The sequence below is a fragment of the Micropterus salmoides genome, unplaced genomic scaffold (genome assembly GCF_014851395.1).
Source record: "Micropterus salmoides isolate LMB-PRFRI ecotype aquatic unplaced genomic scaffold, ASM1485139v1 Ms_hic_scaffold_3, whole genome shotgun sequence".
NCBI classification, from domain to species: domain Eukaryota; kingdom Metazoa; phylum Chordata; class Actinopteri; order Centrarchiformes; family Centrarchidae; genus Micropterus; species Micropterus salmoides.
The window spans coordinates 9,651,228-9,670,158 of record NW_024042261.1 but is presented as its reverse complement, the minus strand read 5'-3'; the positions used below and the strand labels follow the sequence as shown (position 1 = coordinate 9,670,158).

The 18,931-nt window shown below is 41.3% G+C and overlaps 1 protein-coding gene and 1 long non-coding RNA gene across 2 annotated transcripts in view; both read left to right on the top strand.

Moving 5' to 3' along the window:
* Window positions 1–8,870, top strand: part of LOC119882798 (eukaryotic translation initiation factor 4 gamma 1-like) — a 40,393-nt gene extending 31,523 nt beyond the window's left edge. The window contains 13 exon segments of the mRNA XM_038693055.1: window positions 968–1,258; window positions 1,463–1,574; window positions 1,672–1,786; window positions 1,930–2,237; window positions 2,445–2,572; window positions 2,685–2,857; window positions 3,298–3,423; window positions 3,549–3,630; window positions 3,872–3,970; window positions 4,323–4,457; window positions 6,748–6,829; window positions 6,988–7,128; window positions 7,299–8,870. Of these exon segments, the coding sequence (XP_038548983.1) occupies window positions 968–1,258; window positions 1,463–1,574; window positions 1,672–1,786; window positions 1,930–2,237; window positions 2,445–2,572; window positions 2,685–2,857; window positions 3,298–3,423; window positions 3,549–3,630; window positions 3,872–3,970; window positions 4,323–4,457; window positions 6,748–6,829; window positions 6,988–7,128; window positions 7,299–7,480 (1,974 nt within the window). The 3' untranslated portion in view covers window positions 7,481–8,870.
* Window positions 8,871–16,356: 7,486 nt separating this feature from the next.
* On the top strand, window positions 16,357–18,395 carry LOC119882232. The gene is made up of 2 exons (XR_005440476.1): window positions 16,357–16,688; window positions 17,464–18,395. It is a non-coding gene; the product is annotated as an uncharacterized LOC119882232 (long non-coding RNA).
* Window positions 18,396–18,931: the final 536 nt, after the last annotated feature.

Sequence of the window (18,931 nt, the reverse complement as noted above, 5' to 3'; positions counted from 1 at the left end):
TATAGAGATGTGGTGTTTGTTGAAAATCCTCTGTGATACTCCAGACGCGTATGGAATCACAATGTTGTTGCGTTTGAACTTCTTTTCCTCCTCCCCCGTAGTGTCTTTTTTTGCTGGATCTTGTGGCCGTTTTCACAAAAGTCCATTTAGGGTATCCACAGGCTGTAAGTGCCCCCTTCAGGTGGTTATTTTACTTTGCTTGTGCTTGGGCACTTGGTGGTATGTTGTCCGAAAAATTCTCATGACCCCTAGCTTATGCTCCAGTGGGTGGTGGGAATCAAAAAGTAAGTATTGGTCTGTGTGTGTAAATGTGCTATAGAAATAAAATTGACATTGATGTTACTGTCCACGGAGTTGCTGTTTTGCGGTGCTGTTCCTCTGAAGGAGTTGAGGGCTTTTCTCTCCACTTCGTCAATGCAAATGTTGACCACAATAGGGGATACTGGTGAACACAAACTTGTCTTCCAGTAGCACATAATTTTAGTTCTTTGTTTTTAACCAGTTCAAGAAAAATATTATCTAGTATTGTTCACTTGTATGCGTCTCATGGTCATTTCTAGTACATTTGTTTTTGTGATATTATTATAGAGCCAGTTTATTCTAGTGTTGTTGGAGCTTATTTCTCTGGAGGAATGCTGCAGTCCTGTAGTTAAACCCAGTCCCGCCCCCACAGTGTTACAAAACCTGCTATCTTCAGTGTTTACAAGCCAGATCAGCTACTCTTAGTCAGCATATTGGCCTAATTTCACTGTGAAACAAACTATTTATTTCCTGTCTAGGCAAAGGCTAAAAAGAAGTGTTACAAACCACTAGGTTGTTGATCTCTTGATCCCTTTCAATTCTAGTCTCTCCAAACACTACTGTCATAATATGTATCCAGTGTCTGCATTAATACTCCTAGATGCCTTTGTATTACCAAAATGAGAAATACTTTTGTACTCACAATTTCCCCCGCACCCCATCTTAGAACAACTGGGTTCCCCGGCGAGGCGACCAGGGCCCCAAGACCATCGACCAGATCCACAAAGAGGCTGAGCTGGAGGAACACCGGGAACACATGAAGGTGCAGCAAGCCCTTGTCTCCAAGAAGGAGTCGGGTAGCGGCCCTGGTGGCAGAATGGGTGGAGGAGGACCCGGGGGTCGTGGGGGCCTTCACAGCCAAGGCCGTGGTGCTCCCCAGGATGAGGGCTGGAACACAGTGCCCATCTCTACCAAGAACCGACCCATTGACACCTCTCGCCTTAGCAAAATTACTAAGGTAGGAGAGAACGGCGACTATGAAGCTATGAAGTTTCATGGTGTGCCTGTTTTCACTTACTCACACCATTTCTGTCTCACTCACAGACACTCGACACATTTTCATCTCTTTACCTGAAATAGGACACATGAGAGATATCTTTTTAAAATTCCATCAGTGTTGTATCTTGTTTGTAGTGTTTTTAACAAGTGTCTCTTCTTTCAGACTCCAATTCTTGACTTCAACAATCAGTTGCTTGCCCCTGGAGGTAAAGGCACATGGGGGAGCTGGGGTAAGGGCAGCAGCGGTGGCACCAGCGCCAAACCTGCAGATTCTGGTAGGTTTCCCAGACTGATGCGTTGATATGTGTAGAACATGTTCTTGAGCACATCAGAGCTGAAACTCAATATGTGCTGTGTGTTTTTCGTCCCTAGGACCAGAGTCAGGCGGCCGTCCAACCACCAGCACTCTGAACAGGTTCTCAGCCTTACAGCAGGCTTCGTCCTCCTCAGGCTCCTCACAGGACTCAGACAGACGAGTTCCTCAGAGGTGAGGAACAGGACACAATTACCAAAGCCAACAGTGTATTCAGACAGAAGCTTCCACCAACAGATGCACTGTGGGACCCTGCAGAGTTTGCATTTGTCTGTGTTAACTTTCCCTGACTCATCTCTCCCTCTGTCCTTCTCCAGAAACAGCTCGAGTCGGGAACGCGGCGATCGCTTCGACCGCTCTGAGCGCGGCAGCGACAGATTTGACCGGCGGGACGACAGGCGGGACGACAGGCGGGACGACAGGCAGGTCGACCGGCGGGACGACAGGCGGGACGACCGTGATCGAAACCGGCTGCAGGTCACCAAGCGCAGCTTCAGCCGGGAGAATGAAGAGCGGAGCCGGGAGAGAGAGCAGCGTGGGTCGGCCGATCCTGTCCGCCGAGTAGCGAGCATGACCGACGACAGAGACAGAGGCAGCAGGGAGAGAGCCAGGAGCAAAGAGAACGGTAGGTGGCAATTGTATATTTTAAACCTTAATTTGGAAAACTGAGAATTTGCTACCATGGTAGGAATATAATTGTCTGGGAGCATCAAACAACCGCATTTTTAAATTTTGGTGGGCTTCACCTAAAAAGAATGGGTAATATTTATAACATAAATTCAGATTATTTGAATAGAATTTTTTTGTTCTTTTTCGTTTTGTGCGTGAATAGCGATGCGGGAGACAGCTGCTACCCCTCCACCTGCCCAGACCCCCACCAAGCCTGCCTTGACGGAGGAAGAGCTGAACAAGAAGTCCACGGCCATCATCGAAGAGTACCTCCACATCAACGACATGAAGGTACACACTGACATGCATATGAAATTTTAGTTAACACTTTCCTCACTAATAAGCCATTTCGTGTTGCACCCTGAACACTTTCAACAACCTGTACGCCCTTCTGTCCCAACAGGAGGCTCTGCAGTGTGTGCAGGAGATGAACAGCACTCAGCTGCTGTTTGTGTTTGTACGAAACGGGCTGGAGTCGACGCTGGAGCGCAGCACCATCGCCAGGGAGCACATGGGCATGCTGCTGCACCAGCTCATTAAGACCGGCATCCTCCCAACGGAGCATTACTATAAAGGGTCAGTATGGAGCCGCTGAGAGGTGGCAGAGTCGGAGAAGTAATGTTGTACGTGTGTGAAACACGTCTTGAGTTTGATAGAAATTAATAGCGATAAAAGATTACATGCAATAAATGCATAAATCCAAGTGTCTTCTGTGAGGTGTATTATAGCAGAGGTGGAAATCGTGACTGGAACAGTTTATAACAGCAGGATTTAAAACTGCCTTTAGCAAGTAAATTAGTCTCTCAAAAGTAATTTTTTGAAGCAGTTGATTTAATTGAGAAATCTTTAAACAACGGTTCTTAGCCAAAAAACAAATTTAGTTTCCATGTTTGTGTCAGTGTGGTGCCATATTGCTCAGTTTCCCCATCTGTTGCATCATTCTGAACTTGTTTTTCATCTTGAAGTCTTGAATAAACTTTAAAATGTGTGCACTCCACGTGTTTGTGTTTCTTCAGGCTTCAGGAAATCCTGGAGGTGGCTGACGACATGGCAATAGACATCCCCCACATCTGGCTGTACCTGGCAGAACTGATCACTCCCATGCTCCATGAGGGAGGCATCCCCATGGGAGAACTTTTTAGGTTAGTCCCAGGCCTGGCCCCTCAACATGTTAGAAAGGGAAATCTGCAAAAGAAGAGAACTTTCGGCTTGTGTTTGATATTTGTTAGGTTGATGTCTAATCTGTGTTGACCTTTTATCCCTCTAGGGAGATTTCAAAGCCTTTGATCCCTCAGGGCAAAGCAGGAGTCCTGCTGGTTCAGATCCTCTCTCTGCTCTGTAAAGAAATGGTGAGAACAAATACACTCCCTAAACTATATTACATTATATCGAATCGTTTATTCTTCTAAGGGTATTTGAATATTTTTTAAAACTGATTGTTTTTAATTCAGTTCCTCTGGCTAATATTTTATGACACTAAGCAAATATGCTTCAGTTGAATCAGTTCATATGGCCATGATGAATGTTAGCCACAGTGTGATCAGTGAGCGTGTCAATCAGTCTATAACCAATCTGTATCTCCTTCATTAGAGCCATAAAAAAGTAGGCACAATGTGGAGGGAGGCTGGCCTCCGGTGGACAGACTTCCTCCCTGAGGACGAAGACGTCAACAAGTTTGTAACAGAACAGGTGAGAGGTCACTCACTAGCTTCATCATCATCCTCAACTGAGGAAATTTGCTATTATATTAAACCGTTGTTGATCATCTGTTATATTAGAGGCCTATGGTATAGTAATAAGACTGTACTGTAGTATTAAAGTGCAACATTAGAACAATGTAAGCTCCAGTTCCTGTATTACACAAATTAGAATAAACCAAAGTTCAGTCAGTAAAGGTCAGAACTCTAGTCCTTTTATTAATATTTCTGTGGTGAAAACTGTTGAATTTGAGTTCAGGCTCTGAATGAGAAGTGGAGTGAGTAGAGGTAACATGAGGAGTATGTTGAAAAGAGCCTGTTCCTGTCTCCATGGTGTTAACTAGGATGTGGAGTTCACTCTGGGGGATGAGTCGGAGAAGAGCAAAAAGGTGGAGCTTAGCTCTGCAGAGCTGACCAAACAGCTGGACAGACTGATCCAGGATAAGGTCGACAACCAGAGGGTCTTTGACTGGGTTGAGGTTTGTATTCCTGCTTGTGTGTAATTTATAGTATTATTGTTTTTAGTGACATCAGCCGTACTAATTTGAGGGTTTTCTTAAAACTACACTGAGGACTACTGTGCTATTTAGACACAAAAATAAGACCATATCAGACTGAAATGCACCTATTTGCGAGGGAACAGCTTGTTTTATTAGAGCAGATCTGCTGCATGAAGGCACGTGAGACATTTTTTTTTTTAAGACTTGTAAAGGGATAGTTTGTTTTTTGGTTGTTTTTTTTTTTTTTTGAAGCGCTGCTGTATGAGGTACTTATCCAATGTCAGTGTATTACATGCATAGACCTGTAGATGGCTGTGTGTCCCCAGTTTGGAGAAGAGAAGCAGAGAGTTGTGCCTGCAGAGAAGCTAAGCAACGTACTGCTGTGGACACGGTCCGCAGAAAAATGTATTTCAGTCATTTAAAAGAAGGCCCACCAAAAACAGATCAATATCAGTTCAAGTGCATACTATCTTTAGAATATTTCAGCATTAGTTTGTCACATACAGCCATTTTATTCGGAATTACATATTCTCAACGGTAGAACTTCCATATTCCTACACATAAGCGCAACATAACACCGCCAGAGATCAGCTATTTGGCTCAGAAAGTGCCAAGTGGACATTCCAGGTTTCAACATTCTTTTCTTTTTGTTTCCTACTAATGAAGCTGTTCAGATTGCCTCCGGTTTTCTGCATGTGTGTCTATATACACTGCTCAAAAAATAAAGGGAACACTAAAATTAACACATCCTAGATCTGAATGAATGAAATAATCTCATTAAATACTCCTTTCTTTGTGCTTACAACAAAATCACACATAAATTATCAATGGAAATCAAATTTATCAACCCATGGAGGTCTAGATTTGGAGTCACACTCAAAATCAAAGTGGAAAACCACACTACAGGCCGATCCAACTTTGATGTAATGTCCTTAAAACAAGTCAAAATGAGGCTCAGTAGTGTGTGTGGCCTCCACGTGCCTGTATGACCTCCCTACAACGCCTGGGCATGCTCCTGATGAGGTGGCGGATGGTCTCCTGAGGGATCTCCTCCCAGACCTGGACTAAAGCATCCGCCAACTCCTGGACAGTCTGTGGTGCAACGTGGCGTTGGTGGATGGAGCGAGACATGATGTCCCAGATGTGCTCAGTTGGATTCAGGTCTGGGGAACGGGCGGCCAGTCCATAGCATCAGTGCCTTCCTCTTGCAGGAACTGCTGACACACTCCAGCCACATGAGGTCTAGCATTGTGTTGCGAGCACATGGAGGGCTGTGCGGCCCCCCAAATAAATGCCACCCCACACCATTACTGACCCACCGTCAAACCGGTCATGCTGGAGGATGTTGCAGGCAGCAGAACGTTCTCCACGTCTCGTCTGTCACACGCTTTCATCTGTGAAGAGCACAGGGCGCCAGTGGCGAATTTGCCAATCTTGGTGTTCTCTGCCAAATGCCAAACATCCTGCACGGTGCTGGGCTGTAAGCACAACCCCCTGTGGACGTCAGGCCCTCATACCACCCTCATGGAGTCTGTTTCTGACCGTTTGAGCAGACACATGCACATTTGTGGCCTGCTGGAGGTCATTTAGCAGGGCTCTGGCAGTGCTCCTCCTGCTCCTCCTTGCACAAAGGCGGAGGTAGCGGTCCTGCTGCTGGGTTGTTGCCCTCCTACGGCCTCCTCCACGTCTCCTGATGTACTGGCCTGTCTCCTGGTAGCGCCTCCGTGCTCTGGACACTACGCTGACAGACACAGCAAACTTTCTTGCCACAGCTCCCATTGATGTGCCATCCTGGATGAGCTGCACTACCTGAGCCACTTGTGTGGGTGTAGACTCCGTCTCATGCTACCACTAGAGTGAAAGCACCGCCAGCATTCAAAAGTGACCAACACATCAGCCAGGAAGCACAGGAACTGAGAAGTGGTCTGTGGTCACCACCTGCAGAACCACTCCTTTATTGGGGGTGTCTTGCTAATTGCCTATAATTTCCACCTGTTGTCTATTCCATTTGCACAACAGCATGTGAAATTGATTGTCAATCAGTGTTGCTTCCTAAGTGGACAGTTTGATTTCACAGGAGTGTGATTACATTGTGTTGTTTAAGTGTTCTCTTTATTTTTTTGAGCAGTGTATATTCATCCTTCCACCGTGTATAGTTTTTCTATATTAAGTAGCATAAATGGAGCTACAGCTATATCTTGTTTTACAACCATGTGTTATAAAATGGTAAATAAATCCGCTTTGTACCATTTGTACTGTCTCTGTGCAGGCTAACCTAGATGAGCAGCAGACCTCCTCCAACATGTTTGTCAGAGCCCTAATGACCTGCATCTGCCAGTCAGCGGTCATCTGTGAGTCACATGTACACTTTACATTCCTCATTAATGCCTGCTAATAGTGGGATCACATAAGCAGGAGACAGAATTGCACTAATCACTATGGTGATGCTGCACTGAAATGTATGAATGAAAATACGTCCTAATAAATTTCCTAAAATGACTGCCTGTAGGTGAAAACCCCTACAAGGTGGACGGTGAGCAGATCAAACAGAGGGCCAAGCTGCTGCAGAAATACCTGAAGGATGAACAGAAGGAGCTGCAGGCCCTCTACGCTCTGCAGGCCCTCATGGTGCAGATGGAGCAACCTGCCAGTGAGTGCACTTTTGGTTGTGTGCATTAGTTGTATATGTTATATTTCTTTAAAAATAATGCAGGAACAATAACTCCTCAGATTCTGATAAATTGCTCTTGATCAGCTTTTGGATGTGAAACTGGTCTTAAATTTCATTTAAACAGTCATGAAATTTCTTCTGCCCGTCAGATCTGCTGCGGATGTTCTTTGACACTCTTTACGACGAGGACGTGATCAAAGAGGAGGCCTTCTACAAGTGGGAGTCTAGCAAAGACCCCGCCGAGCAGCAGGGCAAGGGCGTGGCCCTAAAGTCCGTCACCGCCTTCTTCACCTGGCTCCGCGAGGCCGAGGACGAGTCCGACAACAGCTAGGGCCCCGTCGGACCGCTGGGAGAACTGGTGGGAGTTCAGAGAGGATGCTTGGGGAGAGCGAATGTTCTGTGGATGATTCAGAAGACTGAATCAGCAAAATCCTTCTGCATAAACAGGAAAAAAAAGCAAGAAAAAAATTCTTCACCTGGGAGAGATTGTATTATGGATCGAACGTTCGATCATTTTATTTTATTTTTTTTGTTTTAGGTTTCTTGTTTTTCCTTGCGCAACCGAATGTCTTTTTTGAAATAAATGAAAATACAGGATGAAATGGAGAGAATAGATATGAGAGAGAGAGAATGCTGGGAAGCGTTACAAGCCGTGGAAGATAACACTGTTTCCTTCAGTATTTTTTTGAGGTTTGTCTCCTGTTTTCAAATGGCTTCTCCTCGCCACGGCAACACTATTCAAGACACTTTGCTTAATGACAGATATATAAAAAAAAAAAAAAACTTTAAAAAGGCTGTTCACATCTATATTTTTGATGACGTCATCCTTTATCATGTGGACACGACACAGAAGCATTGTCATGTCACATGTGCGGTGTTTGATCTACATGACACGCTTATGTAGACGGCTAGCTTTTTTTCTTTCTTTTTTTTTTTTCAGTGTTGGATGATTGGAGTGTATGTTTTGTAATAAAATAGAAAACTACAAAGAAAAGTTGCGCTGAGAGCTATCTAACAGACATTTCAGATAGGAGGTAAAGTAACGGTTGACTCCCAAGGACTTCACACAGACTTTATGAGGACGGTGTCACCATAGGGAGGTGCAATGAACTTTGACCGTTTTGCTGCTGGGGGGTGACTATGCTCCCTTGACGCCCCAAACCCCCAGTTTACCCTCCAATATATCTGTTTCACTTGTTTCCTGCGCTACAAAAAACAATCCTATGGACTGAGAAATGGAGAGCAACAACGAGGGCTCACGGCTGCACCCTCCTACAAAGTCTGTTGTCGGATTTTAAAAAGATAAAATATCGTTATTGAAACTTGAAATAAAAGTATACTGACAAATCCACTTAAAAATGACTTTAAAATTGTTTAACAGTACAAATCCTAAAGCTTTTTCTGCTTCCGAGAGTGGGAATGCATTTCAGGAGAGTGCTGTAAATATATGATGGATTGTTTATTTTGATTTTGTTTTTGTTTTTTTTGTTTTTTCAAAGACAAAAATACTCTCTTCCCTGTATTTATATTTTTCTCTCCTCAGCTGGCAGAAGGTGCTTGTAATTATCCAACCCAAGTCATTGATTACAATTTAATTAAAAATTTGTACATATTTTTTTGCTTTACTTTATTAAAAATATATTTAATTAAAGAAAATGAATGCCTCTTTTCACATCCAGAACTGGAAGAGATAATAAAGATTGTTGCCAATAAAAAACTTCCATACTTGTGCGTTTGTGAAGACCTTTTGGAGGCTGGTTTTCCTGCTAATGTGGGACCAGCCTCTCCGATCCCAAATACTACTTTCCCTCTGTTCCGCCTCACAACCTGGCTGCTACCATCTATTGTATATTAACGGTCAGCAGCACAATCAGAGCTTGCTTGTTTGTAAATAATTTAAAGTAAGCTCGGTGGATTGCACAGGTGTGGTTTTTATTAGGGCTGGGCGATATGGCCAAAAATGTAAAGGCATCAAAAAATTTCCTATCATTCGATATCAATAATTATCACTATAATTGTCAAGTCATTATTTCTTTAAACTTTAAAGGAAGATGGTTGGGTTTTAAACTATTTATGGTCAGAACAAACACTTGATGCCAAACAGTGGATCGCTTCACAAATCTGAGGTAGAACATTAAAAAATAATTAATGATAAAATCTTTTGTCAACAAATTTGCATGATTAAAATTAAGTAAAATCTTTTTCAGTTGCTTTCCTCAACAAAATATCAAATAAAAGTTAAGTGCGAATTCCTTCATGAGTCAAATGAATTAAATCAAACATTTATTGTAAACATTGGTTATATTGTTATTGAAGAAAATTATATTACTATGTGTTTCCATGCTGCTGAGGTGTTTAAAGTTAACCGCTGTCAAGAAAACCTGGTTAAACGTAGTTCACACCACTGTGACCTGACCTTGCAGGATCTCAAACTACTTTTAATGTGCCCTGTGGAGTTTTCTTTTAGTGATTCTCACATTCTTGAGGTCTAAAGGAGATGTTAACTGGATTTCCTTCCTTTTAAACATTTGCAAAAGCTGTTTAAACCTGTAGTTCAGTTGGTAATAGTGTGGAAACCATTGGCAACAATGTTTATTGCATGTGCATCCTAGTGACAAGTGACCCATTTATAAAAACACTGGTCCATACTGCTGCTCGTGGTCAAAAACTCTACAGGGCAACATTTCCCCATGCTGCCGCCAAATGTTTAATGTCTCCTAACGTTAACTCATGACTTTTTGATTTGACAAAAAAAACTCAACTCAATGTATAATTGCTAAAAAAAAAAAAATCCAGGTCAATATACTAGCTTTTTCCAGTGCTTTCAACCACATCTCATAGTCTTCCTCTGCAGGTGGAGTTTGCTCAGTTGTCCTTGAGTACTACACCACCCCCCGGGTATGTAACTCAGGTCATGTAATGACATCTGAGAAAAACTCCATCTGCTGATGAAAGCCGTGGGATGCAGTTAAAAGCTCTGAAAAAAGATAGTGTAGTATTTAACAAGTCTAAATCCATGGGGGCTGTAGTTGCTAACATGTTACAAGTCAGTTGTTCAGTGATATCCAAGGTAACTAGGACCACTGCAGATAAAAATGGATGAGGCATCTGTGATGTCATCCCCATGTTTTTAAAGTGATTGCTGCCCACAGACGGGGCTTCACAGCGCTGGACTTGTTGGGGAACTCCTGAAAATAAGACTTTAACCATCCTTGAACCTTTGATGGCCGTCACTATTTGTTTACAGGAGTAGTTGGCTAAGGTGGACAAACAGCTTAGAAACACAACAATGATTCTTCATTTTACATCACACCAAATATTGATTTTATTTAGATTTTACCTCTGTTTACTCTCTTTGCATTTTGTTTATTGATAAATCTAATCGATAAACATGTCTATTTTTGAAAGCATTCTTACTTTACAGCATTTTTTCCCACACCTGCCTAAAACTCTTCTTTTTTAACAAAAGACAAAAAAGCATTGTTTTGCTACACATAACCAAACTTCATGGGCTGAAATGTAAATTTTAAACTATAAAAATTCCTCTTCTACAGAGAAAGATCCTCGCTTCTGACACTTTTCTACCAGCGGCTTCCTGTCGAAACAACAGGTCCAGCCCAACACCTCAGCTGAGAACATCAGTCTCTCCACTGAAGGCGCAGAGACCAGTGAAACCACTGGATTCATTGGCTTTTTTAAGGTGTCACAAAATAGACAGAAATAGACATATGTAGCCTTTCCTAAAAGCACAATACAACTTGCCCATAAAAACTGGACTGACGGCCTCCTGTTAACGTTTTTTAATGCAGTGGTAAATTCCATGCACTCGCACTACATCTGTCTGAATTAAATCTAGAAAAATGTGTTTGATTAGCCGGAGACTCTCCTGGAAATCAAACTTCAATCTTAAGCAGCAACACAGAAACCAGCTTTTGGACCAACAAGAGTTTTTCTAAAAGCTGCTCTGTGTATCACTGCGCTTATTGTCAGAAGTACTGCACGTTACTCACGTCTATGAATAAGCCTGTACTGTAGACTTCACTTGTGGTAGAGAGGTAAAGTTGCCAGTTCAAGTCTCCAGACTGCACAGGAATATCAGTGCTGGGGAGGGGAGTGGACTGTCAGCCTGAACACCAGCCAGAAATAGAAAGTGTGGTTGTGCTGGACAGCTCCTAAATGCATCTTGGTCCAAAAGAGTGTGTGTGCTCAGCAAACTCTGCTTGGGCAAATAATTTACACAAAAATAACCCAGCACCTCGGGGTTCCTACATTTTTACTTTCAACATTTGCAGGCAGTCGATTATGTTTGCTCACTCCAGAGTCTGTGCACAGCCCACAGACCTTGGGAGTCGTGTCTAACTCTTACACTAACACACAAACTTAGATGCTCTCTGTTAAGCAGCACTTCACACAAAAGATCTACAGCATAGACCTTTGTAAGCTATTATTCAACCTTTATGTAACCTTACCCAGAGTCAGGCCATCATTTTCAACTTCCCTTATCATCTTATCTCACCCACGAGACCCTGCTGACATGCTCAGCCTCGGGGGAATCACCTTATCTCTAATGTGCTTTCACTCTGCTGCAGTATCACAGCCAGCTGGGGCCCAGTTTTCAGATGACATTTTCACACTTTTGCGTTACCAGAGGACCTATCATTCTTTTCCATGTAATCCTTCCAATGTATATTTGCAAATTGCGTATAATTTAAGGATTGTGAATAGGTAATCGGCCAGATGGGCACCATATAATTTCTTACGGTTGAGCTTCTACAGAAGAAACATCCTCTGAGAGCTTAGTGACACTAACAGACGCTAGCATGGCTGTAGACTCTTTGGTCTTATTGAAATCTGTTTTAAGGAAACAGTTTCTCCAGCTTCTCCAATGAAACATTAGAGGCTATGTGTTTGATTTAAGGCACTGTCAGTGAATGTTTGAGCTTCATGTGAATGTTTTTTATTTCCAGGTCATTATGTGAAAGACCAACATACGTGAACTCCAGCAACTCCCTGCATAAGCAATCTCAAATGAGACTGGCTGGATATAATTCAGTCTGAGGATTTGAAAAAACAAGAGGTTTCTCCGGAGATGAGTTTTTGTGTCTTTGGTTTGACATTTGCACATCTGCTTCAGTCATGGTTTGTGGATCTTGCAGGAATTCCATTTGAAGCCATCTGCAAAATGGTCTAAAATACATTTCTTCTGTAGTATTTATCTGCATCTGCTGCAAGCTGAAGGATTTTAAATGGTTTATCGAACACCCTTCTGTGCACATCTGTTGTGTGTTTTACACGTGGTTGCAGGATCTCATCTCTGTTAATAATGTAGGTGAACTCAGGCAGATACAAAATATCCAAATATATAAAAAACACATCTCTCTTCCTCTGGTCCAATTCCATTCTACATACTCAGTACAAATACTTTATATGCTAAGAAACGCTTGATTTCTGAGTGTGCTGTTCATGTACACTGTTGTGCCACAATGCAATGCACAAAGGAAGTAGACAAATTATGAAAGGTGAAGGAACACAGGACACAAAGGTGAGAATTATGTTTTGCAAATTGTATTATTTTACTTATATCACTGAATAATAATAAAATATAATTACCACATTGTAATAATTGTATTATATGCTATATGATGTTATTTTACATTTCTATTATAGATATTTCTTAGCATTGTATTATCAACGTCTCGTGTTTTTATTTTACTTATACTCTATTTATATTATATAACACTATATCCCTTAAGATATTATTAGTTATTATTCATACCAATATCCTTCAGTTCACACGTTATGGTTTGCTGGAGTTGCACTGCTGGATATATTTTTCGCAGTTCACTGTGTTGTCTATGTAGTCTAACATAATGTAACGTCATCTCTTTTTTATTAATTCATCACAATCTGTCATCTGTTCTCTTACTTCTTAGCCTGTCTCTGTGCTGCTATCACATGTGAATTTCCCCCTGGGGATCACTCAAGTGTTTACTTATCTTGAGTCATGAGTCCAAGCCTCTTTAATGTACCACACTCGGAGCCCAAAGTCTCTAAATTAGTTCATTTGGATTTTGTGTTTATTCAGTTAACTGTTCAGTTATATTTTCAATCAATTTTCTTTTTCCCAGCATGAAGGTCTGAATTTAAAGCCTTCTACACATTGCCAGGAATAGGCCTACTGTTCAAGTGGAGAAAAATAGATAGATTTATTATATAATTTTAGTTGCCTAATATATTTAGTCTAAAATATTGTAATCAGAATATAAAATACCAACCTTCTACATATTTTCAGTTGTAAAAACTCCATGTTGCTAAACCCCGCCAAATCCAAGGACAAAGTACAGAAAACTTGTCGCTCTCAGTGGTAGCTATGGCCCGGGTCAGTATTGTATAGAATGGGCAACACATCTATCTGTCTCTTCTTTCTCACACTCTCTAGTTGAGCTTCAGTGTTTACCATCATAAATTCACTAGATGGAGCCATTGCACTGTATAAACTACCCACATTCAGTTGCGTAGTTTGGGTTTTCATGACAGCTTCTACATCACTTATGAAACAATCAATTTACTCCAAACAGACAAGAGAGCATCAAAATATACAATAATAAAATACATTTTAGGTAAAATAGTAATTGTAGCTTTTGCAAATTGGATCTGTGCTATAAGTAAGAAAGTAAAAAATGTACATTCTGAGTGTGTACATTTAAGTCAGAGAAATTAAATGTCAGTTCTATGACATGTTTCTGTCAGAACTGCTACCCCAGAGTTATTTGAGCTCTATGAGTAAGCACTCCAGTTGATGCCTGTCAATTCCTGTCAAATATAATGTTAATGTTTTATTTCTGTGCCTGCTTATTTCTGTCTCCCATTGTCCCTAATGTGTGTGTCTTTTCCACCAGTCATTCCTCACCTGTCCACCTAACTGCACCTCATTACACTAATTAACTTCCGCCTGTGCCGTTGAAGTTTTCTCCGTCAGTTGTAAGATGATCAGTTGGAGGATCACGAGAAGCTGAAACCAGGGAAATGAAATTGATTGAAGGTATAGTCTGACCTTTCTGGGTGACAGATTCTCAGTCATGTAGGTCATGGTATCTAGAAGTGCAAAGTTAAATAGACTTTATTCCAAATTCCAAAGCTATCTTAAGCAAGATGCCTTTGATTTCACAATTTCAGATAGCCTTTAGAAAATCCAGTGTCTTGTGAAAACCATGTATGTCCAAATTGTGAATGTTTGTTTTTTTTGATAAAAAAAAGTATTATAAAGTATTAAAGGGGCTATATGTATATGTGGCCCACTAGCGGAGAGGTTTCAGATTGTAACCACTACCTTCCCAAGCATGTCCTTGTACGCATGCTTGAACTCATGAACGAGCATAGACCAACACAAAGGAGACAGCTTCACACAACATGCTGGAAACTCCCACTGTAACGTTACAGTAATATCTTTATCAGCTTGATGTTGAACTAATCCATGTTGGTTGCATGATCATGTTACATTAACTGCATGTAGCTGATGATAGATCGGTGTCAGCTCACCTTCCCAGTGTTGCCAACTCCTCAGTAAGGAAAGTAGCCATTGGCTGCAAGTGGGAAGCTTCCGGTCAGCAATCTGATGCTAACGCGGAAGTACCTGAAACCTGCATTCTATTGAATGGCCAGCAGGGGGCGACTCTTCTGGTTGCAAAAAGAAGTCCGGCTCCATTAGAAACAATAGTAAAATGACCCTCCTTCTCAGGTGAATAATTACCACGGTAAACATATTCATAATGAATTTATGGTCTCAGTCGCTAGTTTCAAATCATAGTAAATAATGGTCCCAATTATTTTAATAGACCATAAAGCAGAGTATGTTTCAGGGCAGGATTATCTATGATTGACAAGTCGTTACTATGGCAACCTGTCAATCAGGCTAGAGCCGACTTGTACCCTTGGCACTGTGTAAATTTAACAAGTGCCGTTGAAAAAGCTTATTAGGAGTCGGCTGTTCACTTTCTCTGGTGAGTACAAGAAGTTTTAAGTTGTTGTTCGCTAGACAAAGTTATCAGCCCTGTTAAAATGACAGTGAGTTACAGACGCACCTAGCTAAGCAAGGTAGCTAGCTCCGCACACGGCCATTAGCTCCGCCGTATCGTCACTTCCGGGTACTTCATGGTTGCAAAAACTCAACATGGCAGCGCCCTATCGGCCAAACTCGAGGCTTCAAAACGGCAGTCCACAAACCAACGGGTGACGTCTCGATGACTACATCCATTTCTTATATACAGTGATGATTGGCTGTCCTAAAAGTTGCTAAAAGGCGCTAAATGATGTCATTGCTTAATTTGCATAAATGACCATGTGCATGTAATAGTGATGGACACTGTAGAACAGGAATAACATTGTGGGAAAGACAAAAAATGAGTAAAAACAACCCAAATATGTTGAGAACTACAACCATGTAGTTCTCAACATATTTGCACATGTGTGATTCATTTGCAGTCTCTGGATGCGGAGAGTTGAGCATCTCCTGCTCTGACTGAATATTATAAATGAGATTGTTGCCACACTTAGTATAAAGGTTAGACCAAATTTTGTATATTACGTGGGTCACGTCAAGTTACAGCAACTGAGACTGGTGAATAAGCTGTGTACCCATACAATAAATCTAAATTGAACGTTACGAAGCAATCAATGGTAGACCTGTGCTACCATTTGCTGGCTGCCCCTGCATCACTATAGACTAAACAAATTGCTCCACATTTATTTTGTAATGTAACATAATTTCTTGCTGGCTAAAATCAACACTTTGACATAATACCGGTGGTACACAGGATAGTAATGTGGATTGTGTTAGCTGGTGAAGTAATGTGGCAACTATATTTTGCACCGGACATTGTTAGCAAGTGCTCGGTGCTAGGCAGCAAGCTAACGTTATCCAACTTGAGGCAACTAAAGCACAAAAGTAATGTTAGTTTACCTGTCCAATACGATGAAAGCTAACTCTGGGTCAGTTTTGTCGTTTCCAAAACAAAACGGAGGTCTCTCTGTGACTCAAGCCTTTCCGACTGTGTTTCTGCCCGACATCAATCTGAGTCTAGTTTGGCCTGACTGGCTTTAGCACGTAAAGTTTTATTGTTGATGTCTGTGCTGTGCTGCGAACCAGTCATTTTTTGGTGTTAGAAGACTGCATTTCATTAGCTGCAGACGGTGTTCAGAATCAGTAGGCAAGAGGCTCGGGATCACGCATGCAGAAAATCTGACCTGAATTCCTCCACATAAGAAGCAGAATCGCGGCACTTCCAAGGGACCGAGAAAGTAGGCATGTGGTTCATCTTTATGTCAGGTTACAACCTGTTGTTAGGTGGTAAAAAAGTGATTTATTGATAAGTGATTATTAAAAAACTACATATACATTTAATGATTCAAGTGAAAACTGCTTCCATTTTATGATGAGCATTTTATGATGAATATTTCGTCTGACTAATGAGGATGACACTGACAGTGTACACCGCATACCATACCATGCTGCTGGTGGTGGAATGAGTTAGAGTCCAACGGTAAGTGGTCCATTTCCACAATATTTACCCTTCAGTGTGGGACAAAGACAGAACATTATGACTGAGAGTGCCATCCTAAATCTCAGAAGTTTACTATTTTGTTATTTTGGCATTTCTCATTCGCTTACTGTTGTTCTACTGATGCTATTTAGCACAACCTCATATTTTAAAAAAAAGTTTCACATTTTGTTTTGTTTAAAAAAAATTTATACCACCCTGTGTGTATACTATTTATGATGCTAGAGCCAGGAGACAGTTAGCTTAGCTTAGCAAAAGCACTGGAAAAAGGGGGAAACATCTAGCTAGGCTGGCTCTGTGTAACAAAATATGCCTGCCAGCACCTTTTAAAGTTCAAACACGAGATAATGTGTTATTAGTGAGCTTTCGAGGTGCTGCTAGGCGGATTTCGTTACAATGCCAGGCTAGCTAGCTGTTTCCCCACGTTTTTCCTGTCTTTATGCTAAGCTAACTTACTGCTGGAGTTAGCTTTATATTTTGCATACAGACAGGAAGATGGTGTCAATTGTCTCAACTAACGCTCATCAAGAAAGAGAAAAAAGGGGAATTTCCAAAAATGTCTTTGTCTATTCTTTTAAAGTCCTTTTCATAGTTATTTTTCACATTGCACTTATTATATATATTTTAATAGGTATAGCCTACTATATTCTTGTAACTTTGGAATGGTCCGTTTTGTTATGTGTGACCCTTTTTCTTTGCTCTACCTGACTCTAACTGCTGCCATGATTTGTTTTTTCTCCCACCGGGATCATTGCAGTTGTACACAAGCCCACACTGCCGTGTGTACAGGAAAGTAATGAGCTTACATCATACCATCATGTATTATAACTGTAGCAGATGGCAGCGGGTGTGTGCAACAGTCTACTGCCCTGTTGGCTGCTGAGACCCACACCAGTGAGGACGCAGTGTGGTCATGTCTCTTCTTCGCCAGCATCATTGACAACATGTCGGCCTGTTCGACTCACGCAGTGTACCGCACCAACCCATTCAGCTGTCACGCTCTGCTTCTCCTTCACAGAGCTGCAGTCACATCTTGTGCATTCTGAGATTTGTGTGTTTGAGTGTCAGTGTGTGAGACATTTTGCTTAAGGTGATGTTACTAAGGTGTAACACATGGTACTTTATTTAAATGTAAATTAATTAAAAATGAAGATTCTGATTCAAAAAGAACAGGACCCAGTTACATATAAAGGCCCTGTTGAACAAACCTTTTGAGTTTAGACGGCAGCATGTTAGAACTTCATGTCTCATACTGCTGTTTACCCTTTCTTATAATGCCCCAGAATATTTTTAGTACTCCCATTAGCTGTGTTCAGAAATCAAATGTTTTTGTGTGGTTTCTTTGTTTGAAAGATGAATGTGAAAATAATTTCTATGTAACATGTAGCATGTCCTAAGTTTGTGAAATGTGCAGATATCCTGAATTGTTTCCACTGTGGTGAGGCCCCCACAACCAATATCATCAAACAGATGACTGACAGGCTTATGTTTATTACTCTAGTGTGAATAAAGGTGACCAAACCATCAACATACAGCAAAACCTGACATGTTAGCCACGCTAGCATGGCTTTGCATTGTCGGCTTATTTGTTGGTTGGAAAGGACACAAAAGTTCATAAAAAGAACTTCTTCATCTTTGTGTCCTGCTATTTCTACCTCCATACCAATGAACATGCAATGCTCTTACATACCTAGCGTCTCTAGTGACTTAATACATTTTTTAAATGAAAACATCAGAAAAATATTTTCTAGCAATTTTGACACCAGAAATGCATTAAAAACAAATAGTTTCAAAGACACAGGAAGTGAGGGTTTAATTAAAAAACATTAATAAATTAAATGGGGAGTGTGGTCCTGGGTCTTTCATGTGTTAATACAAAGCTGCAGAGGCATTGCCTGCTGTCATGGTGCACCACCTTTTTCTACTTTGATTCATATTTTTGAGGCTGAGCTCCTTAAGGAACTCAACACTTGTTGTTTTTTTAATGACTTCTACATTCTTCTCCTTTCTCTCCATTATGAATGAGGGTCACACCTAAGGGACGCCCACATACAGTGTATTGAATCTCTTTCCTTGTGTCCACCTTTTTTTCTTTTTAGTAGCTCTACTTCCTTCCACTGGCATTTGTAAGAAAAATACATAATCCCAAGATAATTCATGGTGTTTAACCCATTTTCCATTAAAAAAAGTTAGTACCATTCTCGTCATCAGTGGCCTATCCACAT